This window comes from Herpailurus yagouaroundi, unplaced genomic scaffold (assembly GCF_014898765.1).
Source record: "Herpailurus yagouaroundi ecotype Mexico unplaced genomic scaffold, PumYag 187, whole genome shotgun sequence".
Classification (NCBI taxonomy): domain Eukaryota; kingdom Metazoa; phylum Chordata; class Mammalia; order Carnivora; family Felidae; genus Herpailurus; species Herpailurus yagouaroundi.
This window is the reverse complement of record NW_024412418.1, coordinates 8,737,604-8,758,962: the sequence shown is the minus strand read 5'-3', so window position 1 is coordinate 8,758,962 and position 21,359 is coordinate 8,737,604. Positions and strand designations below refer to the sequence as shown.

The 21,359-nt window shown below is 60.8% G+C and overlaps 1 protein-coding gene across 5 annotated transcripts in view; it reads right to left on the bottom strand.

Moving 5' to 3' along the window:
- Positions 1-148: 148 nt before the first annotated feature.
- TP53I11 (tumor protein p53 inducible protein 11) overlaps positions 149-21,359 on the bottom strand; it is a 26,993-nt gene continuing 5,782 nt past the window's right edge. The window contains exons 1-10 of one of the 5 annotated variants that reach the window (XM_040495375.1): positions 15,532-15,681; positions 14,791-15,004; positions 7,997-8,097; positions 5,567-5,640; positions 4,718-4,865; positions 3,849-3,907; positions 3,563-3,611; positions 3,068-3,164; positions 1,993-2,094; positions 149-1,282 (exon numbers count right to left, since the gene is read on the bottom strand). In XM_040495375.1, the coding sequence (XP_040351309.1) occupies positions 1,149-1,282; positions 1,993-2,094; positions 3,068-3,164; positions 3,563-3,611; positions 3,849-3,907; positions 4,718-4,846 (570 nt within the window). In that variant the 5' untranslated portion in view covers positions 4,847-4,865; positions 5,567-5,640; positions 7,997-8,097; positions 14,791-15,004; positions 15,532-15,681 and the 3' untranslated portion in view covers positions 149-1,148. Of the gene's footprint in view, positions 1,283-1,992; positions 2,095-3,067; positions 3,165-3,562; positions 3,612-3,848; positions 3,908-4,717; positions 4,866-5,566; positions 5,641-7,996; positions 8,098-14,790; positions 15,005-15,531; positions 15,682-21,359 lie in introns of those variants that run through there. The other 4 variants (XM_040495376.1, XM_040495374.1, XM_040495378.1 and 1 more) reach the window with 4 other exon arrangements.

Here is a 21,359-nt window from a genome sequence, read left to right as displayed (position 1 = left end):
TCTGCGGCCTAGAGGGAAGGAGAGCACTGGGAGTGAGGGCTAAAGGGGGGCACACGAGCAGGGGCAGGGAGGGTGTCCTCAGCTCTGAGGGAACCGCGTGTTAGCCTCCTCCAGGGCACTTGGGGTGGGGACGACATTAGAGGAGTGGCCTGCTGAAATATTTCTATTTATTTCCCCTGCTGAGTTTGAAGGGCACCCAGTCCTACCCCGCTGGGTCTTGGGGGCAGCACCCCGGGGAGAAGGCGAGGGTGCGCGAGGGGACTGAACCGGGCAGACCGAAGGGACGAGGAAACGCCACTGCGTCTCTCTCTTCTTCACCTCCAAACCCCATCACGGGGGTTCCACCTCTCTCTGCGTCCACTGTCGGGGCCGGCCTGGGGGTGAGGCTGGACCCAGGCCAGTTGGGGGAAGGGGACTCCTAGGGGCGTCCGGGAGCCGGGTGGAGGCACGGCAGCCTAGAGTAAGGCCCTAGGAGAGCGTGTGGTGGCCGGGCTTGGGGCTGGGGACCGGGCTCTGGCGACAGGTGGCCCACTGCAGAGGGAGGCTGAAAGGGAGGCACCGGCTCAGAGACCACCACCCCTGCCGGTCCGCCCACAGCTGGGCTGTGGGAAGGGCAGGCGTGTGCGGTTAGGGGGCAGGGGCAGCTCCCATGGGTGGGGAGGGATAGGGGCACGGGGTCAAATTCTTGGATTTTTCCAGGCATACACGGAAGCCAAGGTCAGCCACATGGGCACTAGAGTGGCCGGGGGTGTAGGGAGGACCGGGGGACAGTGCTCAGCCTGTCTCAAACCAGAGAAGGGCCTCCCGGCAGAAGGGGCGAGAGCCCCACCTCAGGCCAAAACCCCACGACTCAAGCTCTCCAGTGAGTGTCTGTCCAGGGGATCCGGAGGCCAAGAGACCCACGAAAAGGAGGCGTTCCTGTGTGGGGCGAGGGCCAGAGGTTCAAGAGGCCCCGTCCCTCCCCAAACCTGAAAGCCCAGGAGATCACAGCATTTGGGGGTGCCCGGGAGGAAAGGAAGGCGGTCAGCCCCGCCTGCCTGGGGGCAGGCCCGGCACAGGGCAGGCTCCTTCCTGCCTTCCAGCAGCCAGAGGGAAACTGAGGCCCCGGGGCCTCCCCGCCACACAGGGGCCCCTGGCCCAGCGAGTGGCTAGACTTTCTTGGGTTTTCGGCCCACTTGGTAATAGTAGTAAATGCTGATGACGACAAAAAGGAGGCGGCTGGCCAAGAGCAGCAGGATCCCCAGGGACGCGAGGCCGGTCTCCGCGAGCGTGGCACTGATCACTGTGGGAGAAAGACCGGGAAGGGACAGACGTCAGCGGAGGGGTGTGCCTCACCCTCAACCCGGGGCGACATACTGACGGGCGCCCAGGCGGCTCAGTCAAGTGGCCAACCCTTGGTTTCGGCTCAGGTCATGATCTCACCGTTCGTGAGTTCGATCCCCGAACTGGGCTCTGTGCTGCCGGTGCAGAGCCTGCTTGGGATTCTCTCTCTCTCTCTCTCTCTCTCTCTCTCTCTCCCCCTCCCATGCTCGCTCTCAGAATAAATACATAAACTTAAAGAAGGAAAAAGATGGCATGCTGAGCTGGGGGGGTCCTGCCAGCTGCTGGCCCTCACGGACATGTCTGTTGTGATGTCCCCCACGTGGCAGGTACTGGGGCAAGGGCGAGCATGCCATCACACCTGCTCTGGGTACACAAGTGAGCGATGGGTTATGGGAGGCGGCAGGTGCACATACACGGGGGAGGCTGTGGCTCTGTGTGTGTGTGTGTGTGTGTGTGTGTGTGTATTCAAGAAGGTACAGGTGTGTGTGGGTAGGTGAGCACAGGTCCACACACAGGTAGACATGGCCACGTGAGCCCCTCCCCCTCGGATGGATTTCGTCACTTCCTGGAAACCAGGCAGGAAGAGCTGGAAAGCCAGGGGCCACGCCACCCTGCCCACACCTCCCACCCCGTCAGCCTCCCTGTCTCACTGCCCACCTCAAGACTCACCCAAGAACTGGACCCCAAAGTAACAGGCTTCGGTGAGCAGAGTCCATCGGATGATCACTTTCTCAGCCGTGTAGAGAGCATTCCACATGATCAGGGAGATGCCTGGGGCAGGGGTGACAAAGAGCAGACTGGGGAAGGCGTCTTGAGCCCTAACCCCTTGGGGCAGGGGCCCGTTCCTCCTCCATTGGGCAGATTTGCCAGGAACCCAGACTTCCACTTTCCCCACCCCCATTCACACTCCCCAAATTAAAGCCATCCGCCATCCCACCGAACCCCATAACCCTAGCTCTCCCACTGCATGGGTGATGTCCTTGAAGCCACCCCGATCTCCACCAGCCCCTGCCCCTGCCCCCTGGCACTGGTGCAGACCCCTGAAGGATGAGTACAAGTGCAATCAGCACAAGGTTGGGGGAAACTGCATGTGCAGAGGCACGGAGGCTTTCTGAAACGGGGGACTGGGCATCGCGAGATGCGGCCGGAGCCCAGGGCCCACGGTGGGATATGGGGGAGGCGGGTCTGGGAAGGTAGGCTGGATCCACCCCACAGACCACCCCGAATGCCAGGTGGAGGGGCTGGGCCTCTATTCTGCAGGTAAAAGGGACCGCGGGATGTTTTAGAGAAGAGGAGGGACGCTCCTGTGCTGGGCTTTAAAGGCTGTTAACTCAGCTTCCGGCCAGGCACGGGGTGTGACAAATTCGGAAACAGAATGGTTCTAAGGAGAGGCCCGAGGGTGGGAGGGGTTTTGCAGACCCGTGTCGATTTGGTCTCCCGCGCTAGGCCGTGAGGTCCTGGAGGGCAGGGCCCGAGCCTCATTCACCTCTGTACCTAGATGACCAGGTGGGGAGCTACACACAGTAAGTATTCGGTGTTTGCCCGTGTCCACCGGGTGCATTCCAGCAGTGGCCACGAGATGGCGGCACACACCCAGCAGAGACAGACTCAGCTGAAGGGAGGGACAGCAGGTGCTTAGAGGGGGAGCCCACGCACAAAGAAAGGCTTCCCCGTGCTCCTCTCAGTCCCCGTAGGTCTCCGGCTGCCCATCACGTCCCTCGGAGTCTGCCCTAGCAATACTCACTGAGGAGGGCACCGCCATAGAGGCGGATGGGGGTCTTGCTGGTCACCTGGGCTCCATCAAAGACCGCATCATAGAGCTGGTCAGGGAAGGCGAGGGCCTGTGGACATTGGTGGGAAGTTCATGGGCAAAGTTGGTGGGGGTCGCTGTTGAAACATCCTCTGGACATGTCCCTCCTTCCCCCCAGAAGCAGGGCTGAGATCAGAACCTTGATTGGCCCCAAGCCTTCCGTGCCAGGACAGAAGGCTCTGGGTTTCTAGGGGCAACGAGTCAGGAATGTGGACCACGGGATCTAGGATGTGCCCGAGCAGGTCGGGTACAGGTGGGAATGGGTGTCGGGAGCTGGGACTGTGGAGGGAGCTAGAGGGCCTTCAGCATGATGACCATGTGGGTAGAGGCAGCGGGGCCCCCAGGGTAGAGGAGGAAGCCCCAGCAGAGGTTCAGAGGCAGGACACAGGGAGCCGGACCCAGGGCCGGGGGCGGGGGGGTGGGGCTCACCATGATGGCGATGCCGGAGAAGAGCACAGCAGAAGCAAACTGCCAGACCCTGGCAGAGACGGGGAGAGACGGGTCACAGCCAGGCCCCTTGCTGCTGCGCCCAGGCCCCAGGGGACCCTCCCCTCTCCAGCCAAGATGTCCAGGGATGGCTGGCGTTAGGGGGAGGGAACGAGATGGGATGGAACCACAGGCACGAGGGCACCGGGGCAGAGCTGATGCGGCAGGGTCTTGCACGGCCCTTCCCCATAACCCTGCCCCTGGCCCAAGCTCAAGCTCAAGTGCTCACCTCAGCCCCAGAGGCTCCCGAACAGCAAACTTGATTTCATTGCCCAAGACCTGGCTGATCTGTGGACAAACAGGGGTCAGGGCCATGCCCAGCCCACTCACTCCCCTCCCGGAGCCCCCTGGCGTGTCCGGGCACCCACCGGGGTACTTCTGCTCAGCCAGAAGGTCACCCAGGCTGGGAAGGTCACACTGAAGCCACCCCCCCCTCTGCCTCTCCTTGACACCGGGGCTTACACAGGAAGCTGAAAATACGGTGGGTGAGAACAAAAGCTCAGCGGTCCGCTAGACACGGGCTTGAAGCCTGGCTCTGCCACTTACTGGTGATGGCCTTGGGCAAGTCCTGGCCCTCTCTGGGCCTCAGTTTCCTCCTCTATCAAATGGATTAATAACCATCCCCCAGCCCTTTAGTGAGATTAAATAATGCTTATAAAGCGATCGATGCAGGGGCGCCTGGGTGGCGCAGTCGGTTAAGCGTCCGACTTCAGCCAGGTCACGATCTCGCGGTCCGTGAGTTCAAGCCCCGCGTCGGGCTCTGGGCTGATGGCTCAGAGCCTGGAGCCTGTTTCCGATTCTGCGTCTCCCTCTCTCTCTGCCCCTCCCCCGTTCATGCTCTGTCTCTCTCTGTCCCAAAAATAAATAAACATTGAAAAAAAAAATTAAAAAAAATAAATAAAGCGATCGGTGCAGTAGCTGGCACATAATAAGCGCGAAATTCATTCTAGCGATCTGTCTTCGTTTTTGTTACGATTCCCCGGACATCTCCGTTACGTTCCTAGAGAAAATGAGCTAAGTCCTGGGGCTCCTGCAGCCACAGCTACTCTTCTCCCAGATGGCAGGCCGGACCCGCCTCCCCAAAGGGGTGTTGCCCACCTTGGAGCGGTGCACCTCCCCATCGTCGTCCTCCCCGCCCACGCCGAGGATCTTGCGGGTCTTCAGGCGGCTCACGAGGTCCGTCTGGCTGTGCTTCTTCATGAGAGGCGGGGGCTGCTTGGCCGCCATCTCGTCCTGGAGCCGCTGTCTACGGAGGCCCAGGGGAGACACCAGCCTCAGCCACAGGTCCTGCCCGGCCCCCAGACGTCAGGGGCACCCAGTTCGGACCTCGGGGCCTGGCCAGGCCTCCCCGTCAGCGTGGGGCAGCAGGGGGAGCACCCACAAGAAATCTGAGGGCCCAGGCTTGGTAGTCGGCTCCCTAACTACCCGGCTGCGTGAGGCAAGGGGCAAGTGTCTCCCTTTCCTGGCCTCGGCTTCCTCGTTTATAAAATGGGCGGGGCAGGATGTTCCTAAAGCCCTTCCCGCTCTGTGAGCCTATCGGGCCTAAAGGCACACGGTACACCCCAGGTCACCAGGCCGGACGGAGCCTTTCAGAGCGTGTGCGCCCAGGAAAGGCGTTCGGGCCCAGATGAGACCACATCCGGGAGGTGGGGGCCATCGGGAGTCTGGGTCAGTCTTGCCAGACGAGGGGTGATCTGCCCGAGTCCTGGGGTCCAGGTCCCCCACGGAACTGTGGCCCAGACAACCCCTCCGCCTAGCCAGACTCCCTCCCTGTCTCCCACACGACCTCCTTCAAGCCGCCAGGGCTGAAAGAAGGGGAGCCAGGGGAAGGAAGCCCGTGCCCCTCCCTGCCAGGGGCACGCACTGCCAGCCTCTTCCCCTCCCCGTGTCTGCTCGCCATCCTCCACGGCCCCCCCCCCCGCCCCCGGCCAGGTCTTGAGCGCCTACCGTCTACCAGGCGCTGGTCCGGGAGACACGGAGATGACTTGGCCGCCGGTCCTCCGGTTCAATCAGCACCACACCTATGCAAAGGAGATAGAGGTGTAGACCCCGGGGAGGCAAAGGCCTCCGAAGGCTGGCACTGGGCTGGGAACCGCCAGTGTGCAATGGGGAGCTCGAGCTCAGCAAAGTTCAACAGAGACAGGCTGAGTGACTCCAGCACCCCCCCCCCCCCCCCACCCCACCTTATTCCAGCCCACAACTACCCTCTGGCAAGGCCGCAAAACTACTCTCACAGATGTTGCCTGCCCCTCTGCTGGGCTTGCTGGACCTCCCTGACCAGGCCTCAGACCTGGGTCCCAGTCTGGCTGCCAGCGGAGGGGTGTGTGTGTGTGGGACCAGCCAAGTCTCCCCCTCCCGGCCCCGGTCAGGGCGGCCAGGGGCAGAGCCGTCCTCAGCGTCCTAAAATAAAGCACCCGGACAAAGCAACATCAGAACGGAATCCAAGTGTGGGGCGTGTGGATATCGTGGCTTCAGACTCGGGTAAAGTTTGGAGCTAACCACACAAGTTGGTACCGATGGCCTCCGGTGAGTGACATTCAAGGCCAAGGGCCCGCCCAACCCCCCAGCCTTACAGCTATGACGTCCCCTCCCTCCACACTCACCCTGGGGCAGGGGAGGGGCGCGGAGGTGGCCGCTGGTGGCCAGGAAGGCCCTCTGGCGGAGAGGTGACCAGCCCCGCCCGAGAAAGCAGGGTTTAGCCACACTGCTCCTCAGGGGCCGGGCGCTGTCCCCACACCTCAACGCTGGCCACCACTTCTCGTGACCCCAGAGGCTACAATCAGCCCGGTGTCCCTCCCGCTGCCAGGTGGACCCGCTCGAGACAGCCTGCAAGGGCCGGCCAGCCGCCGCTGGTGGCAGCCGGGGCTCGCTCCCCCTCACCCGTCCTCGGCCCAGGAAGCACCGGGGGGCCCCGCCCTCACCCCTTCTTTGTCTTCCGGCCTCCCCTCTGGCCTTTCTTTCTTCACTTTACATACTGCAGAACTGACATTTTTTGTCGTTTGCAGTTCCATAGATTTTTAGGACGTGTGTAGATTCACACATCTACCACCGGGAAGTCAGGACCCCTGCCCGCGTCATGCTCTCCCCTCACCCCTAGCCCCTGGCCACCACGGATCTGTTGTTGGCCGTCACCCCGGCTCTGTTCTTCTTTTTCCCAGTGTGTTATATACGTAGAATCGTAGCAACTAGAACCATTTGAGACCGGCCCCTTTCATTCAGCGTAATGAATGAGATGCCTTTGAGGTCCATCCAAGCTGCTGGGCCAGTCAACGGTCTTCTCCTCTTTATGGCAGAGTAATATTCCATGGGATAGCCGTGCCGGCTTGGCAAGCCAGCCATTTGCTGAAGGACCGCCGGGCCGTTCGCAGAGTCTGACAGTTATGAACGGACCTCAGTCCCGCGCCATAAGGCCGGCCCTCGGGCCAAGCCCACCAGGCCTGGGCTGCATCAGTGACCCCAGCTCAGAGCGACAGCTGCCTTCCTCCGCCCGGTGACCCCTCGCCACCAACGCGTGCACGACGCTCCCCTCCGCGCGGCAGGCCTGAACCTGTGAGGCAGGGGCCGTGGAGCGTGGCGGGGCCGGCCCGCAGGGACTGGGTACAGAAAGGGGACCGTGGTGTCCCGGGCTCCGTTTGACATCAGCACCGCTCTTGGGGGGGGGCCGGCTTTATCCACAGGCACCGCCATCAGGTACCCGGGCTGGTGGGACCCGCTGTGGCCTCCCCCCAGCCCAGCCCCCAGCAAGGAGCTCATCACCAACAAAGGGCCCTAGGGCCTCCCAGGGACAGGGAAATCTCCAGGGAGAAGAATCCCCTGCACCTGCCTCTGCACAGCTAACTCCTCTGAGCACTAAGTTCTGTTCCTTCTTCACCCACAGCACAGGGCCCTGCCTGGGGAGGGCAGGTGGGGGGCTGTATCACTCCCATACACCCGCCAGCCCCTCCACAGGCCCTACCCCCCCCAAGGCAAGCCACGTACACGGCCCCCTCAGATCTGCCCTTGAACTTGCTTCCCTTCCCACTCCAGGTGCTTTTCAGCCTGGCCTCACCTTTTTTTTTAAAATGTTGATTTTATTTATTTTGAGACAGACAGAGGAAGAAAAAGAGAGAGAGGCAGAGCGAGAGGGAGAGAGAGAAAATCCCAAGCACGCTCCGTGCGGTCAGCATGGTGCCCGACATGGGGCTCGATCCCACGAACCGTGAGACCATGACCTGAGCCAAAATCAAGAGTCGGAGGCTTAACCGACCGAGCCACCCAGGCGCCCCCAGCCTGGTCTCATTTTAACCTAAGTGAGGACAGAAGGCACCTTCCTTTGCCGTACCCCCTGCATCGCGTCTGAACCAGATGTGCGTTCGAATCCCGGTTCTGCCCTCTTACCTGCTGTAGGGCTTGGGGCAGCTGGCTCACTGCAGCTCTCTCAGCCTCAGTTTCTGCCCCTAGGAAATGGGGGCCATGAGAACACTGGCTCCGTGCATGCGCTGGAGGATAGGGCAAGGGAACTCAAACCCCTCTGAGTCCCTGGGGGCCTGGGGCAAAGTGCCCTGCCCGCCCACACTCCCACTTCGCTCTCTTCCTTCAGCCATTCAGCCGTGCACAATGGAAAAAGCCTGCCCCATAGGGCGGTTGCTTCCTTCCCAGGGCCAGCTGCCTTCAAAGGGCCCCCAGGGCTTCCCCTAGGTGAGGCCAGCTGCCCGAGGGAGGCTGAGGGAAGGGGCAGCGTGGAGAACAACCAGCCAAGCAAGGAACAGGTGCAGGGACACTGCAGCCTGCAGTCCCCTAGAGCCTGAGTTCAGGACCCTCTACGTTCTGCCCCTGGCTGGCCTCTCTGACCTCAGTTCCCAATAAAGCCAGCAAGTCGCTGTCCTTCTGAACAGTGGTTCCCATTTCTGAACCACTGCCCCCGGGAGGGTCCTCCCTGCTCTCGGTCCCCCCACCCCGACACTCCTGGTTCTTTAAAGCCGCACGGCCCCTCCCTCCGGGCAGCTTTCTGGGACACAGCCCCTCCCGACTTCCGTGGGTCTCAGTGTGGGCGGCCCCTGGTCACTTCCAGCCCATAGGCCTAGTCACGTCATGGGCGCCTGGGCTCCTGGAGACCCGGTGATCTGAAGGCAGGGTTGTTATCTCGTCCAAGCATCTTCCCGCTATGCCTCGGCACGCGGGCAGGCCCTTCATCGGCACAGGAGTGACAGTTGGGCTGCGGGAAGCAGGCCTCCCGAACCCCACCCAGAACACCCAAGATCACGCTATGTTAGACGTGGCAGGGCCCAAGCGGGGGCTCTGTTCCAAACACACACTGGACAGGGCAGAAAGCTGAGGCCCAGAGACGGCAGGGTCTGCCTCGGGCCACACAGGAGCTGGTGGCAGAGGAGTACAGGAAAGGGGTTTCGCGGTCAGGCAGGGCTGGGTTTGAATCTGACACCTCCTCCTGGCTGGTGGTCTCGGACAAGCGGGTCCAGGGTGCCGAGGACACAGGAGAGTGGGTGCCAATGTCTCGGCGAAGGGCCCGGCCCATGGGGTGCCCGGGAAGCGGCGGGGGTCAGGACAGGCAGGGAGAGCAGGCGGGGAGACCTCACGATGGCCGCCTCCACGTCCACGAAAGCTGCAGCCACCGCTAGACGGCCAGCGCCGCGGGCCGGGGCTTTCTGTAGGTCTGGCTCGCGGGGCTTGGGACACTTCCGGGCATGGGAGGGGCTCGGCAAATATTTGCGACCGAGTAGTGAGCTGGGGAAGGGTTTGAGAGACCCCCACTGCTGGCCAAGCTCTGACTCCCTGCAGAACACACACACCCCCACGCATCAAGTGCAGGGACGTCTTGAGGCCAGGAAGAACATCCCTAAGAGCTCCCAGTGGCAGTAAGACAGAGAGGTCATGACTACACGGAGGCCGGGAAGGGAGAGGTCTGTCAGGGGTACAAAGTGCCAGGGGAGAATGGGAGGGGGCGCGGGGAATATACGGCACGATTAGGCCAACTTGGGCTCAAACCTCAACTCTTTCTCTTACTTGTCTGTGACCTCAGGAAACTTTCCCAACCCCTCTGAGCTTTCATCTCGTCCTTGGTGAAACCACACTGCTACTTCTGAGCTCACAGGGTTGTGAGGAGACGCTGAGCACAGGCACTCAAGGGGCCTGGCACCTGCTGTGAGCTCCATACAGGACAGCAATTAATGACATTGCTTATGGGGCGGCTGCCAAGGCCCTGCCCTGGCGGCAGGTCAGACGGGCCTGGGGCGTCACTCCCGTGCTGGTCCTAAAGGACCTCTCCCAACCCCCCTACGGCCTCCCCAAGAAGCCTGCCTGGTTTCCATAGAAACGGCCGGACTGCAGAGCTGTCCCTGGCGTGGAGACTGTGCCCATGAGGGCTGGCTTAGAAACCTGACCGGCAGGGGGAGGGGAGAGGAGAGGAGAGGAAGGGCGCCTGGGGCCCGGAACACCCACCAGCTGATTCGGGGCAGTTGCTGCTGAGTCTCAGAGCCAAGAACCACTTCCTTTTCGAACAAGACCCTCTGCTAAAGAGACAGTACACCTGTCCCTCCCCCATCTGGGAGGAACTGCCCCGGAGAGCACCCACCCCAGGGCTGGAGGCAGGGGACGAGGACTTCCAGACCAGGAATTCTCTGCAATCCCCATGACAACCCTAGGAGGACGGCTGTCTCGTCACCCCCATTCTACAGACGAGGAAACCAAGTGACTCATTCAAGCGTCTCGGGGTAAGTGGCAGAGTTGAAACTTGAACCGAGGTAACCGCACTTCAAACAGACATCCCGCGAGGAGCTGGGGTGTGTGGGCAGGGCCAGTGGTGATGTCCGGGGAACCTGACCTCCAGGAAGAACTACGCTGTAAGCCATCTTCCTCCTCACACCTCCCTTTGAAAGTCTCTGGCAGGTTGCCAGCATGCGAACTCCTTCCTTCCTGGGGTCCAGCCTCCCCTGGGTGAAGGCGCTGTGGCTCTGGCGGGACCGGGGCAGGGCCGCGGGGAGGCCCATTGTTCTGTTATCACACGGGCGCAAAATAGCTGGAAACAGGGGCTGGGACAGGGCAGTGCCAGGGGAGGGGGCAGTGAGAGGCGGAGCCTCCAGGCCCTGCTCGGAGAGAAGCGGAGGTGAGGAGGGAGCCCCCCCCATCGTCCCTTCCTGGGGCAGTCCACCAGCCCCTTGGCCAAGATGGGGTCGAAAGACCCCCCAACCCAGAGCCCCCAGCCCGGGTCTTCAGGCGGAGTGAATCTCACATCTCAAGGGCCATACGGGAGAGGCTTGGGGATGAAGGGACCCATGTTCCTTACTAGCCCCTACGCCTTTGGGCAGATTAACCTCTCCTGCACTGGAAATGGGGGTCATGAGGCCCGACTTACCAGCTTGTCCGCAAAGTTACAGCAAAACTAAGAAGCCCCAGGACACAGAGGGGGCTTGGCTAATGCCGGCTGTCCTACGGACATCATCACAGTGACTGCTAAGGTGCAGGTGCGGTCCTCGTGGGTCTCGGGGCCTTCGGGCTAAGGCACAAAGCCAAGCCGACTACGGGCAGCGCGTCCCTTGAGGGTGTAGTTATTCTAAAGGCCGAGCCGGCCTGAGGCAGTCAGCCTCGCCTGTCAAGTGGCTGGTGAGCCATTCGAGGGCAGGGCCGTATCATCTCTCCGGCGCGTGTCCCACATCACCCCTGGGCTCAGCGCTGGGCTCAGCGAGGATGCAAGGGAGCAGGGTGACAGGTAGAACCGGCGGGGGGTGGGGGTGGGGAGCATGATGCAAATCCCGCCACGGTGACAGGCCTAGATCCTGAGTCAAGAAAGGGATTCCACGTCCCGTTTCCAAGAACCTCCAGGAACGTGGGAGCTGCCAACGGAGCCCTGAGTCACTGGCGGGGAGACAGGACAGCTGAGGTCACCAAAGACTGTGCCACCGCGGGAAAACCAGGGCCCAACTATGAGATTCAGTTAATTCATTCAAAAAAAAAAAAGGGAGCGTGGTCTCTGGGGCCCTCCCGGCTGTGACAGTCATGATTTGGCTTCTAAATCCACACTCCAGCGGCACACGAGGCCCGAGCTCCCGCCGCCTGGGGGCCTCTTGGGGACACGCATATTTTATCCACGAGTTCTCTTTGTTTTGAAGGTGCCTGATTTCCAGAATTGTAGAGGAAAGCCCCAACTTTCATCATAAACAAGCATCTGCAAATCGTCAGGGATTTGCAGTTAATAAACATTCCCCGCAGTGTCGGAAAGGGTGGGCGAGCAGAGGACAGGGAGGGGGCATCCCTGGGCCTCACCCCAGGGCCTGAGAGGGCTGCTGTGTGCAAGCGGGATCCAGCCCTTGACAGCCATCCATCCGGCCACCCATCGTCACTCAGAAGTCGCTGAGAGGGTCTTCCCTGTCCCTACCGTCACTCACAAAGGGCAGAGCACATGGGGAATTTGTGTCCTCTCAAGCCGGGAATGGGCCTGCCTCCCCCGCAGCCTGGCGACCGCGTCAGGGCCCTCAAAGGCAGCTAGTGCTTCTGGATCCCGCGGGACCATGATCCTGGGGACGGCCTGGCTTCCGGCTGCCATGGGGCCAGAGCTCTTGAGAGGGGGCAGTGGACATACGTCAATACCCCACCGCCCCTCCCACCCCTCTCCAAACCTCTACGAGGGGAGGACAACAGGGGCAAAAGTAACTTCCCTGCAGGGATGCCAACTTTTCCAGAAGCGAGAGGTGATTTGCCCTCTGGGTGGCCTGGGGGAGGCAGGCAGAAGGGTCCCTCTACTTTTCCCGGGATGCGGATGGGCCAGCCAGGACTGCCCATCTCCCCCAGGTTTGGGGGCTCTGGCTTAGTGTCAAAGGAGTGGGTTAAGACTCAAAAGGCTTGTGTACCTGCATGGCGTTGGGCCAGTGACACTACCTCTCTAGGCCTCCATTTCCTCATCTGTTAAATGGGTGTAATCAGGCCACCTACCATCCACTGATGGGGAGGCGCACAAAAACACCCAGAACAGTACCTGTTCCATAGTGAAAGTTTAGTAATGTTGCTGCTGTTATGTTGAGACTAGGAGACTCAGCTTCTTTGCCTCAGTTTCTCCCTTCACCATACCAGCTTCAGAACAGTCCCCTTCAAGGGGCTACATGTGGATACAGAATGGGGTGTTTACAAGGGACGGCCAAAGAAGGAAACTGGAAGGGAACAGGGACTCCCTCTGGGTCCGGAGGCAGATGCGGCCCGGAGGCACTCACGACAGACGAGCAGGGAGAATCTGGAGAGGGTTTGGCAATGGATTGCAGGGATATGGAGCCCCTTGAGCTACTAAGCCTGGGTGGCTCCCCTCCATGTTTCCAGCTCTTGGCCAGGCCTGACCCTGGCCGGGACGCAAACCAGTGTGGCCAATGAGTAGCTGAGCTGCAGGATGAAGTGAAAATATTATAGGCCGGGAGTCAGAACATCGGGCACCCCGCCCTGCTGCCACCGCTACATGTCCTGGGGTAACTTCAGAGCCATCTGAGCATCACTTCCCTCCTCTGTGAAATGGACAGGTGTCATTCCTTTTCAGCCAGCCTTGCCTCCTATCTCTTCCCCACCCCGCTCTCTCCACCCCAGTCACGCTGGCTCCTTATGGTTTCTCAAATACGGCAGATACATTCCTGCCTCAGGGCCTTTGCACAGGCTGAGCTCCGCAGGATCTTTATTTACCCAAGCTATTCCCACAGTTCACTCTTGCAAAGCCTTGACTCACCTCCTCAGGGAGGCCTCCTTGACCACCTTTATGTAAAACAGCACCCCCACCCCTTGCCTCGACACCCCCTGACACTCAACTTTTCCCCCTTGACCTCCCAATACGCCGTCTAATTTATTTTATCATTTGTTCCTCTACCCTTTAAGTGTCAGCTCTGTGAGGGAAAGAATCTTCATTTTGTTCTCAGCTACCTCTCAGTGCCTGGGACTGTGTCTGGCACTTCGTTCACTAAATCACCGTTGGTGTCGGGCCCACAATTTGTTCAGTAAGTGAAAGCACGGAAGAGTCTAGAACTGTGTATGTCTAGGGGTCACTGCTAATTTCATGGCTCTCCTACCCGGCACACCGGCGAGGGGGAGGGCCTTTCTCCAGAGGGGCAGGAGGGTTGTCCGTGGCTGAGTATAGAGTTGGAGAAGTTACTGCGGGGCCTGGGGGCAGGGATCCAGCAAAAGTGTTGACAGCTAGACAATGGTGAGGGACTTTGGGTCTCAGCCCTCCACTCCAAATCTGGAAGGATTGATAAAACCTACGGCATGTGGGCGGGAAAAAAAGACGCCAGGGCTGCTGATCCCCGGGGTACTGGAGCCAGAGGGGACCTCAGGGACCGGACGGCCCATTTTATAGATGGGATAACAGAGACCTGGAGAACACACAGTGCCTTATTTCCTAACAGCCCAAGGAGAAACACCTTTCCTCCTCCTGGGCTGAGGGTGAGGCTTCCGCTGAGGAAGGCACAGTGTCCCCTCCTGGCACTCCACCAACGCCCCCCACCCCAACCCACTCTCCGTCCCTGCGCTCTTTGGGCGGCAGGAAGAGAGGGTCTGCAGAGGGCCGTGGCCTTCTCCACACAGGCCACCAGACGTGTAGGTCCAAGAGGCCGCACAGTTGGGGTGGGCATCCCTGCGGCCCTGATGCGTTCTCCCCGCAGGACTGTCCCACCAGGAAAAGTTTGTCTGAAGGAAATCAACCAGGAAGCGTGGGGCGGTGGTGGGACCGCCGACTCGGCCTTGGCCATGGGCGCTGGGCTCTGGAGGAGCCGCGGGGTTCCCGGCCTCCGCCCTGCTCCTGCCCCCGCCCACCTAGCTCCGGCGGCGGAGAAACTGGCTCCCCCGGGGGCCGCGAGGGGGCGGCGGGAGCCCGGGACTGGGTGGGGGCGGGGAGGGCGGAGCGAGGGGACGCAAAGCAGGCGCTGGATACTGCGGGGCGCGCCGGGGATGCGCGCGGGATTCTGGCGGTTCCTCGACAGACCCCCTGGATGGGTGCGAGTATTTTGTCCGCGGCAGGAGCCCCAGCCCACGCAGAGCCAGGCCGATGGCCCCACACTGCCCCCTTCCTGCTGAGCGCGCGACTTAGGGGAGACCGGGGAGAGGGGGGGCGACGTCTCCACCTGTGCTTTCCTGACCCTCCCACCCAACCACTGGGGCTTAGGCGCGGCTTCGGTTTCGGCCTCCTCCCCCTCCCTCCTCCCCCTACCTACCTCCCCGGCCGGGAGTCGGGGGTCTCTCCCGGTCTGGCTCCTTCCTCCTCCGACGTGTCCTTTATCTCCGGCTCCAGACACTCACCCACTTTCGGAGACCCGGGCCTGAGAGCTGGGGACCCCAGGCGGGGAGCTCCGGGCTGTTGGGCGTCCCCACGGCCGGCCGAACCAGTAGGACCCGCCAGCGGGAACTCCACCACCGCGATCAGCGGCCCTGCGGGGGCGAAGACAGAAGGAGGGGCACTCGCAAGTTTGTGCCGCGCACTCCTCGGACCGGGGAACAATGGCGATGGGGGGGAGGGGACAGAGAACCGAGCGCGGGGACAACAGTCAGACCTCAGGGAGACAGAAACTGCTTTTCGCTCTTTCTCTCTTGCTCCGAAGCACAGGGGGGAGGTAAGGGCGAAATACACAGTCCAACGGAGCAGACACAGCGGAGGGAGAAAGCCAGGGGAGACAGGGAAACCGAGGCAGAGGGAAGGAACCGAAGGGGCTGGAGGACTGCGCCTCGTGGGGGGGGGGGGGGGGCGGGGGGGGACCCCTGGAGTCGCGGCAGAATCTGCCGGGGCCGAGAGGTCCTGGGGCGTCCAGGTCGCGCGCCCGGGGGCCCCCATGACCCTGCGGCCGCAGAAGCCCCGCTGGGCTGGGCTGGGCTGGGCTGGGCTGCGCTGCGCAGGTACCGGCCGGCGGCGGGAGGGGAACGTGCGAGGCTCGGAGGCGGCGGCGGGGGACAGAACTTACGTTCCTAGCGCATGCTGGCGCCGGCGCTGCGCGGGGCTGGCGAGCCAGGGGACGCTTGGGCCCTCGGGAGCCTCACATCGCGCCGCCCGCGCGGGGCAGGGCAGGGCAGGGCCGGGCGGGACTGCGCGCGGCGTCCTGCGCGGCCGGGGTTTGCCCGAGTCTGGCGGCCCGCGCTGGTCCCTCCTCTCGGTCCCGCGCGCAAGCCAATGGCGCGCCGTCCCCTCCCACGCGCCGGCTGCCTCGCCCCCGAGGGTGGCCGCCGGGCGGGAGGGGGAGAGGGGTTGGGGCGACTGGGCTCCGGGGCTCCCCAGCCGAGGCTTTCCTAGGGACTGCCTGCGGGGGGCGCGCTCACGCCCCGGGAGAAGGCGCCGGAGAATGAAAGCGGAGGGCCCGCGGCGCCCAGGAAGACTTTTCTGGCAAGTTTCTGAAGCCGGCGCCCCTTTCGTGAGACTATCAACACCCCCACGGGTTGGCAGACCACGCTGTCTTAAATATCCTTGGGGTATCCCCTGGGGCCTAGGCCAGTGTCTAAAATGGAAGGGACTGCTTTGGCTGGTAGATACCCAAGTGTGTAGGGAACACAGTGACAACAATGGTCACCATCTGCTGAGCGCCCGCTCCCTGCCAGGCACCGTGTGCGCAAGGAGTTACAAGCCTTAACTCAGTTGATGCTCACAACAGCCTATACCAGCCGCGTGATTCATCCCATTTTACAGATGATGATCATTGACTTCGGATTTGGGCTTCCAGCCTAGGCCCCCCCCCCTCCAAATGACACCCACCCCTCCACATATACCTCTACCTTTTTCATCCTAAAGCCCGGCCTCAGCCATGTCGCTGTAAGCCGCACTGTCACAGGACTAAGATCTTATCTGGGGCTCCTGGACCCGTCCTGGGGGGCACAGTTGTCAGACCTTGTATCTCTGCGCATCCTGTGGGGGGTAAGGGAGGGTGATGGGGGTGGTTTGGGGTCTGTGGGAGCCTGTCAGCTTAAAAGAACCAGGCTCCTACAAACAACGCTCCCCCCCACCCCGATTTCTGGCTCATTTCAACCCCCTGTGACCAGTAATGTGCCTCCCACCCCAGATCTCACCACCCTGCAGCCTTCTTCTAAGAAAGATGCCTGGATCTCTTCATTTTAATCTGATGGGAGTGGGGGTGGGGACAGAAAGGCAAGGTTGATGACACATTCCATTTCATGAGATAAGTAAATAGAGCAGGCAGAGGGGAGTGGTTGCCTCAGGTCTCTAGCTAGGTGGGCATTTTGACTCCAGGTCTGAGCTCTTTCTGCACCAGGTCCTGAAGGGTTAATCAGGCAGGCCCTGGGAGTACCCTGCCCGGGGTTCAAACCCTGGCTCAGCCATCTGGCAAGTTATTCAACCTCTACATGGCTTATTTCCTCCGCCTCCGAAATGGGGGTGACCAACACCGGGCACTGCCCGGGTGGTTGTGGAACAGCAACAGCACACACTTATTGAGCGCCAACTGTTTGCCAAGCAGACTCTCACCTGTCTCCCCGGAGCTGGGAATGGGCGGGAGAGGCTGTGCCCTTTGCACGGAAGTAAATGGAACGGGGCCTGGTTTATAGAGAGCTCCCAGTGACAGTGAGCTGTCCTGATTACCAAGGGAACGACTCTGATCCGGAGCCACCTTTGTGGCCCACGGTGCCACCATCCCTGCACCCAGCCGGTGATGGCCAATAATGAATAGGTAAGTGAGTGAACGAATGGACAGAGCTACAGATCGAGATTGTTCCTAAGTGTGTTGGGTGAAGTACAGACCCAAGGTCCACCTGACTTGAGGCTCGACAGGCGTCTTTCCAACAACTCAGTCTCAACTCGCTGCCTTAACAGAGCTGGCTGAAGCTGGGATGATGAATTCATTTGTTGCCTCTTCTGTCTTCCCAGCATGCAAGGCTCTGGGTCGCCACAGGGAGGGTACCCGCCTTGCTAGTGTGCAGTGTCGCCTCTGATTGTCCCCCCCTTGACACGGAGACACTACCAGTGCTGCCCTTGGTGTGATCACTGTTATATCCAAGGGCCTTACATCAATAGGAGAGATTTTGTAACAATCACCCAAGATCTCTGACATGGAAGGTGCTGCCTGAGTGGTAGTGAGCACCCCGTCACTGGAAGCATACAAGCAGAAGCCAGGGAAGGATTAATGAGGGGAGCTAGGGAAGGGATTCGCACCTTCGGTGGCACAGGATGTGGATAACCTTTGAGCCCTGGGTGTCTTGATTCTGTCTTCCGATTCCCAAGCCCATCAGTGGGGAGCCTGGGAGCACAGGCTGTCCCCCCATCCTCACGAAGGGGGCAGTGTTGACTGGGCTCTTCCTGTGTGCCGGGCAAGGTGCCGGGTGCTGGGGCTCTGGGGGTAACCAGGACCCAGTCACTGTCCTTGGGGAGCTCATAGCTCTCGGGAGTCAGACGCACACACAGCAGCAACGGAGACAGTTCACAGTGACCGGCAAAGGGCTTGATGGGCAGGAGGAGAAAGAAGAAGCTATCCATGACCCCAGGCACCTGCAGTCCTTAAAGCGCCCATTAGAAACTCTTGCTGTCTTCCTACTAAAGTGACTTGCATCTAGTTCAGGAATGTTCCCTTCGACTGGCATTCTGCTCTTAACTTCTCTGTCACCTCATCTTTACACTGGGCGTAAAACACAATTCACTTTGCTGGGCTGTTGTGAGACAGGAACTGAACGTTCGTAAAGTGCTCCCCAAATCTAGGCACGAACAGGTGCTTTGGCCTGCTGACAAGGAGGTGTCCTCTTTATTCGCAGTGCAGGAGGAGGAGCATTGCCAGAGAGGATGAGAAAAGGGGGTTAGGGCCCTGGCTCTACTCCTACCTAGCTGTCTGACCCTCTGCGGCACCTGAGAAGCGGGGACATAAAAATACCCGCCTCTAGGAGCTCATCAAGTGTGGCATTAGAGGAGAAAGGTTTGCAGGCTGGAAATGCTGATTCCTATTACTCTCATGCTTACTGTGATTCTCATTGTGAAACTGTCCCTCAGAGCCCCAGGAGGGTGGGGGAGGGTGTGCGTGAAGGTGGAACCCCCACCCTCCCTCCAGGGAGGCCAGCCTCCCACTGGAGCCTGGGCGCAGCTGGGTCTCAGGTTGCCTGCCCCGGTCACCCTCAGCAGGGGTGACAGCACCTTCATGGTGCCTGTGTCCGTGTAGGTACAGGCACTCTGACCCGTGCAGCTGGGTGGCACGTGGGTGAGGGTGTGCCTGGAGGGTGGCGTGGGCGCAGGAAATGCCTGTACCTGCGGCCAGAAATCACTTGTGGATTGTGAATCCCTCGGGAGGAACGTGCAGGCAACTGGATTTCAAAGACTCAGCAGAGGGACTAGTGCGGGCATCCGGGGAGGAAGAGGAGGAGAGGGGCTAGGGGAACGCCCACTGGGCCCAGTCTTTGGGGCCGAGGCCTGGCGACTGGGTTCACAGTGATCCCCCTCCCTGGGGATAGCGGGCGGGGTACAGAGAGGAAGAGACTGTCGTCAGAGGCCCTTGTGGTTGAGGACAGGGGTTTTAGAGCTGACAGACCTGGGTTCAAATCCTAGGTATGGATCACTGGCCAGTGCTTTCATTTCTGTGAGCCTCAGTTCCCTGGTGTGTAAAATAGGGAGCAGGGTAGAGCCTACTTCCTAGGGGTTTCTGGGAGTTAAGCCCCTTGGCAAGGACTAGGCATTATTGTTGATATTATTGGTAGCAGCCCAGCAGAAGAGAGGGAGAGGGCCTCTGCAGGTGCTGGTGTTTTGTAAACTGTAAAAGGGAGCTCTGAGATACGAAAACTGTCGAGCCACGGTTAGCTAAAGCTGCCATGAGGAGCGCCATTTTGGTCCAAGATGGGAGGGCCGTTGTCCCAGGGAGTGAGGCAGAGGAGTTAGGCTTTCGTAACGCCTACCGGTTTCCCTTCCTGGTTCCCCTCACTTCCTCCAGATTTTCCTTCCTGGTTACAGAGCCTGTCTGGCAAGAAGACCTCCGGGGGCATCCTCTCCGCTGCTGGTCGCCGGCTGAGGGCCCCTTTGGGGACCGTGAGGAGCAGCTGCGGGATCAGGCAGGCCTCCCCCCACACTGCCTGCCCCCCGCCCCCAGCCTGGGGAGACTGGCCAGGCCTCCTTCCCTCCACCCCATTCCCTGGAGGCCGCCCTCCCTCCTATGAATCATCCTCACAGCCACCAGCCACACCGTTGGCTGTGGCAGCTCCTCACCTGTGGGAGAGACAACCCTTCAGGATGGGGGTGGAAGCGATGGGATTCAGCGATGGGGCCTAAAGTAAGGGTGGGACCGCTTGGGGGCCCCGAGGACCACAGCCAGCCCTCTCCTGCTTCCAGGGGGCCGAGGCTCCAGAGGCCAGGTCTGAGCAGGACTTGGGAGTTACACCATCCTAGATGTAGGCACAAGACCCTGGTCCTCTGCTAACTAGCTCTGGGGTCTTATGCAAGTTTCTCGGCTTCTCTGAGCTTCTGTGTCTTCATCTGTCAGACGGAAAGAGGAAAATCACGACGACCTTCAGGGTAACTTGGAGGATTAGGTGAGCGTCTACGTGTTAAGTCCTGAGCTCAGGGCCTGGTTCACAGTAAGTGCTCAATAAATGCTCATGGACATAAGCACTGAATGAACACGTGGAAATGGCGGGGGGCCGGAGTGGGGGGCGGTACATGTGGCTGTCTGCAGGAAAGTCATCCTCCACCAGCTGGGGGAGTGAGGGGGATGTCCGGGGGCCTTGTCTCCTAGGCCCAGGACACCCAAAAACTCAGGAGGGACAATCCCTTGCGGGCACAGCCGACACTTGCAAGCCAAAGGAGAGCTTCAGGCCGGGTCAGACTCTCAAAGTGCTGAGCCCTGCTGGAAAAAAGAACTGCTGTGTGGGTAGGGGGCAGCAGATTGGAGACCCCAGGACTGTCGCAGTGAGAATCTACAGCAGCCACTCCGGGCTGGAAGGTCAGGGCCTTGGGTGTCTAGCTAGGGCTGGGGCCAGCGCCTCCCCCGCCTGCAGCCCAAGGGGATGCTGGGCCACCTGGGTTGCATACCCCCAGAAGGCTTTATCATCATCTCAATAGATAGCCTTTTGAGCACTGACTGTGTGCCAGGCACTGGTCTGGGCACATTATATGTACTTAATAAATCTCAGGAGGTTGGCACCATTATTAGCCCCATTTTAGATGAGGAAACTGAGGCCCACTGAGCTACATAATTTGCCCGAGGCCACACCTTAGAAAGCGCTGAGGTCAGGATTAGAACCCCAGGTAGTCCGGCCCAGCGCCCCAAATGGCTCTGACCGTGCTGCTGACGGGGGCGGGCAAGGATGGCCCCCGGACTCCTGCAAAGCAGTGCGCCACCCCATCCCCAATGCAGTCCTTCAGGTTTGGGACCAGGGCATCAAGGGCCAACGGGTTCTAATTCATAAAAATCCCTCCGGAGAAATGGTTCTGAAAGCAGGGCTACAAGGAACGTGTTAGAAACGCAACTTCTCGGTCCCACCTCGGACAGCAAATTCCGGAGGGAGGGAGTCCCTGGGGCGGCAATCTGCATTCCCGCAGGCGGATTCCGACCGACCTACCGGAGCTAAAGTCTGAGAACCAAGGCTCTAGAGTTTGCAAAGTGTATTCTCAGAAACCGACGCTTCGGGAGTCTTCGGCTTGTCCAGGTAGAGCGAACTAACGAGTCTCCCTTTGCCAGAGTTCGCATCCGGGAAGCGGACGAGATGGGCCCGGAACCCACGGCGGCGGTCGGTTCGGGAACAATTTTGCCGGCGTCCTTGGGGCCAGAGCGCCCACCCTGGGGGGGGGGGGGGGGGGGGGGGGGGGGGGGGGGGGGGG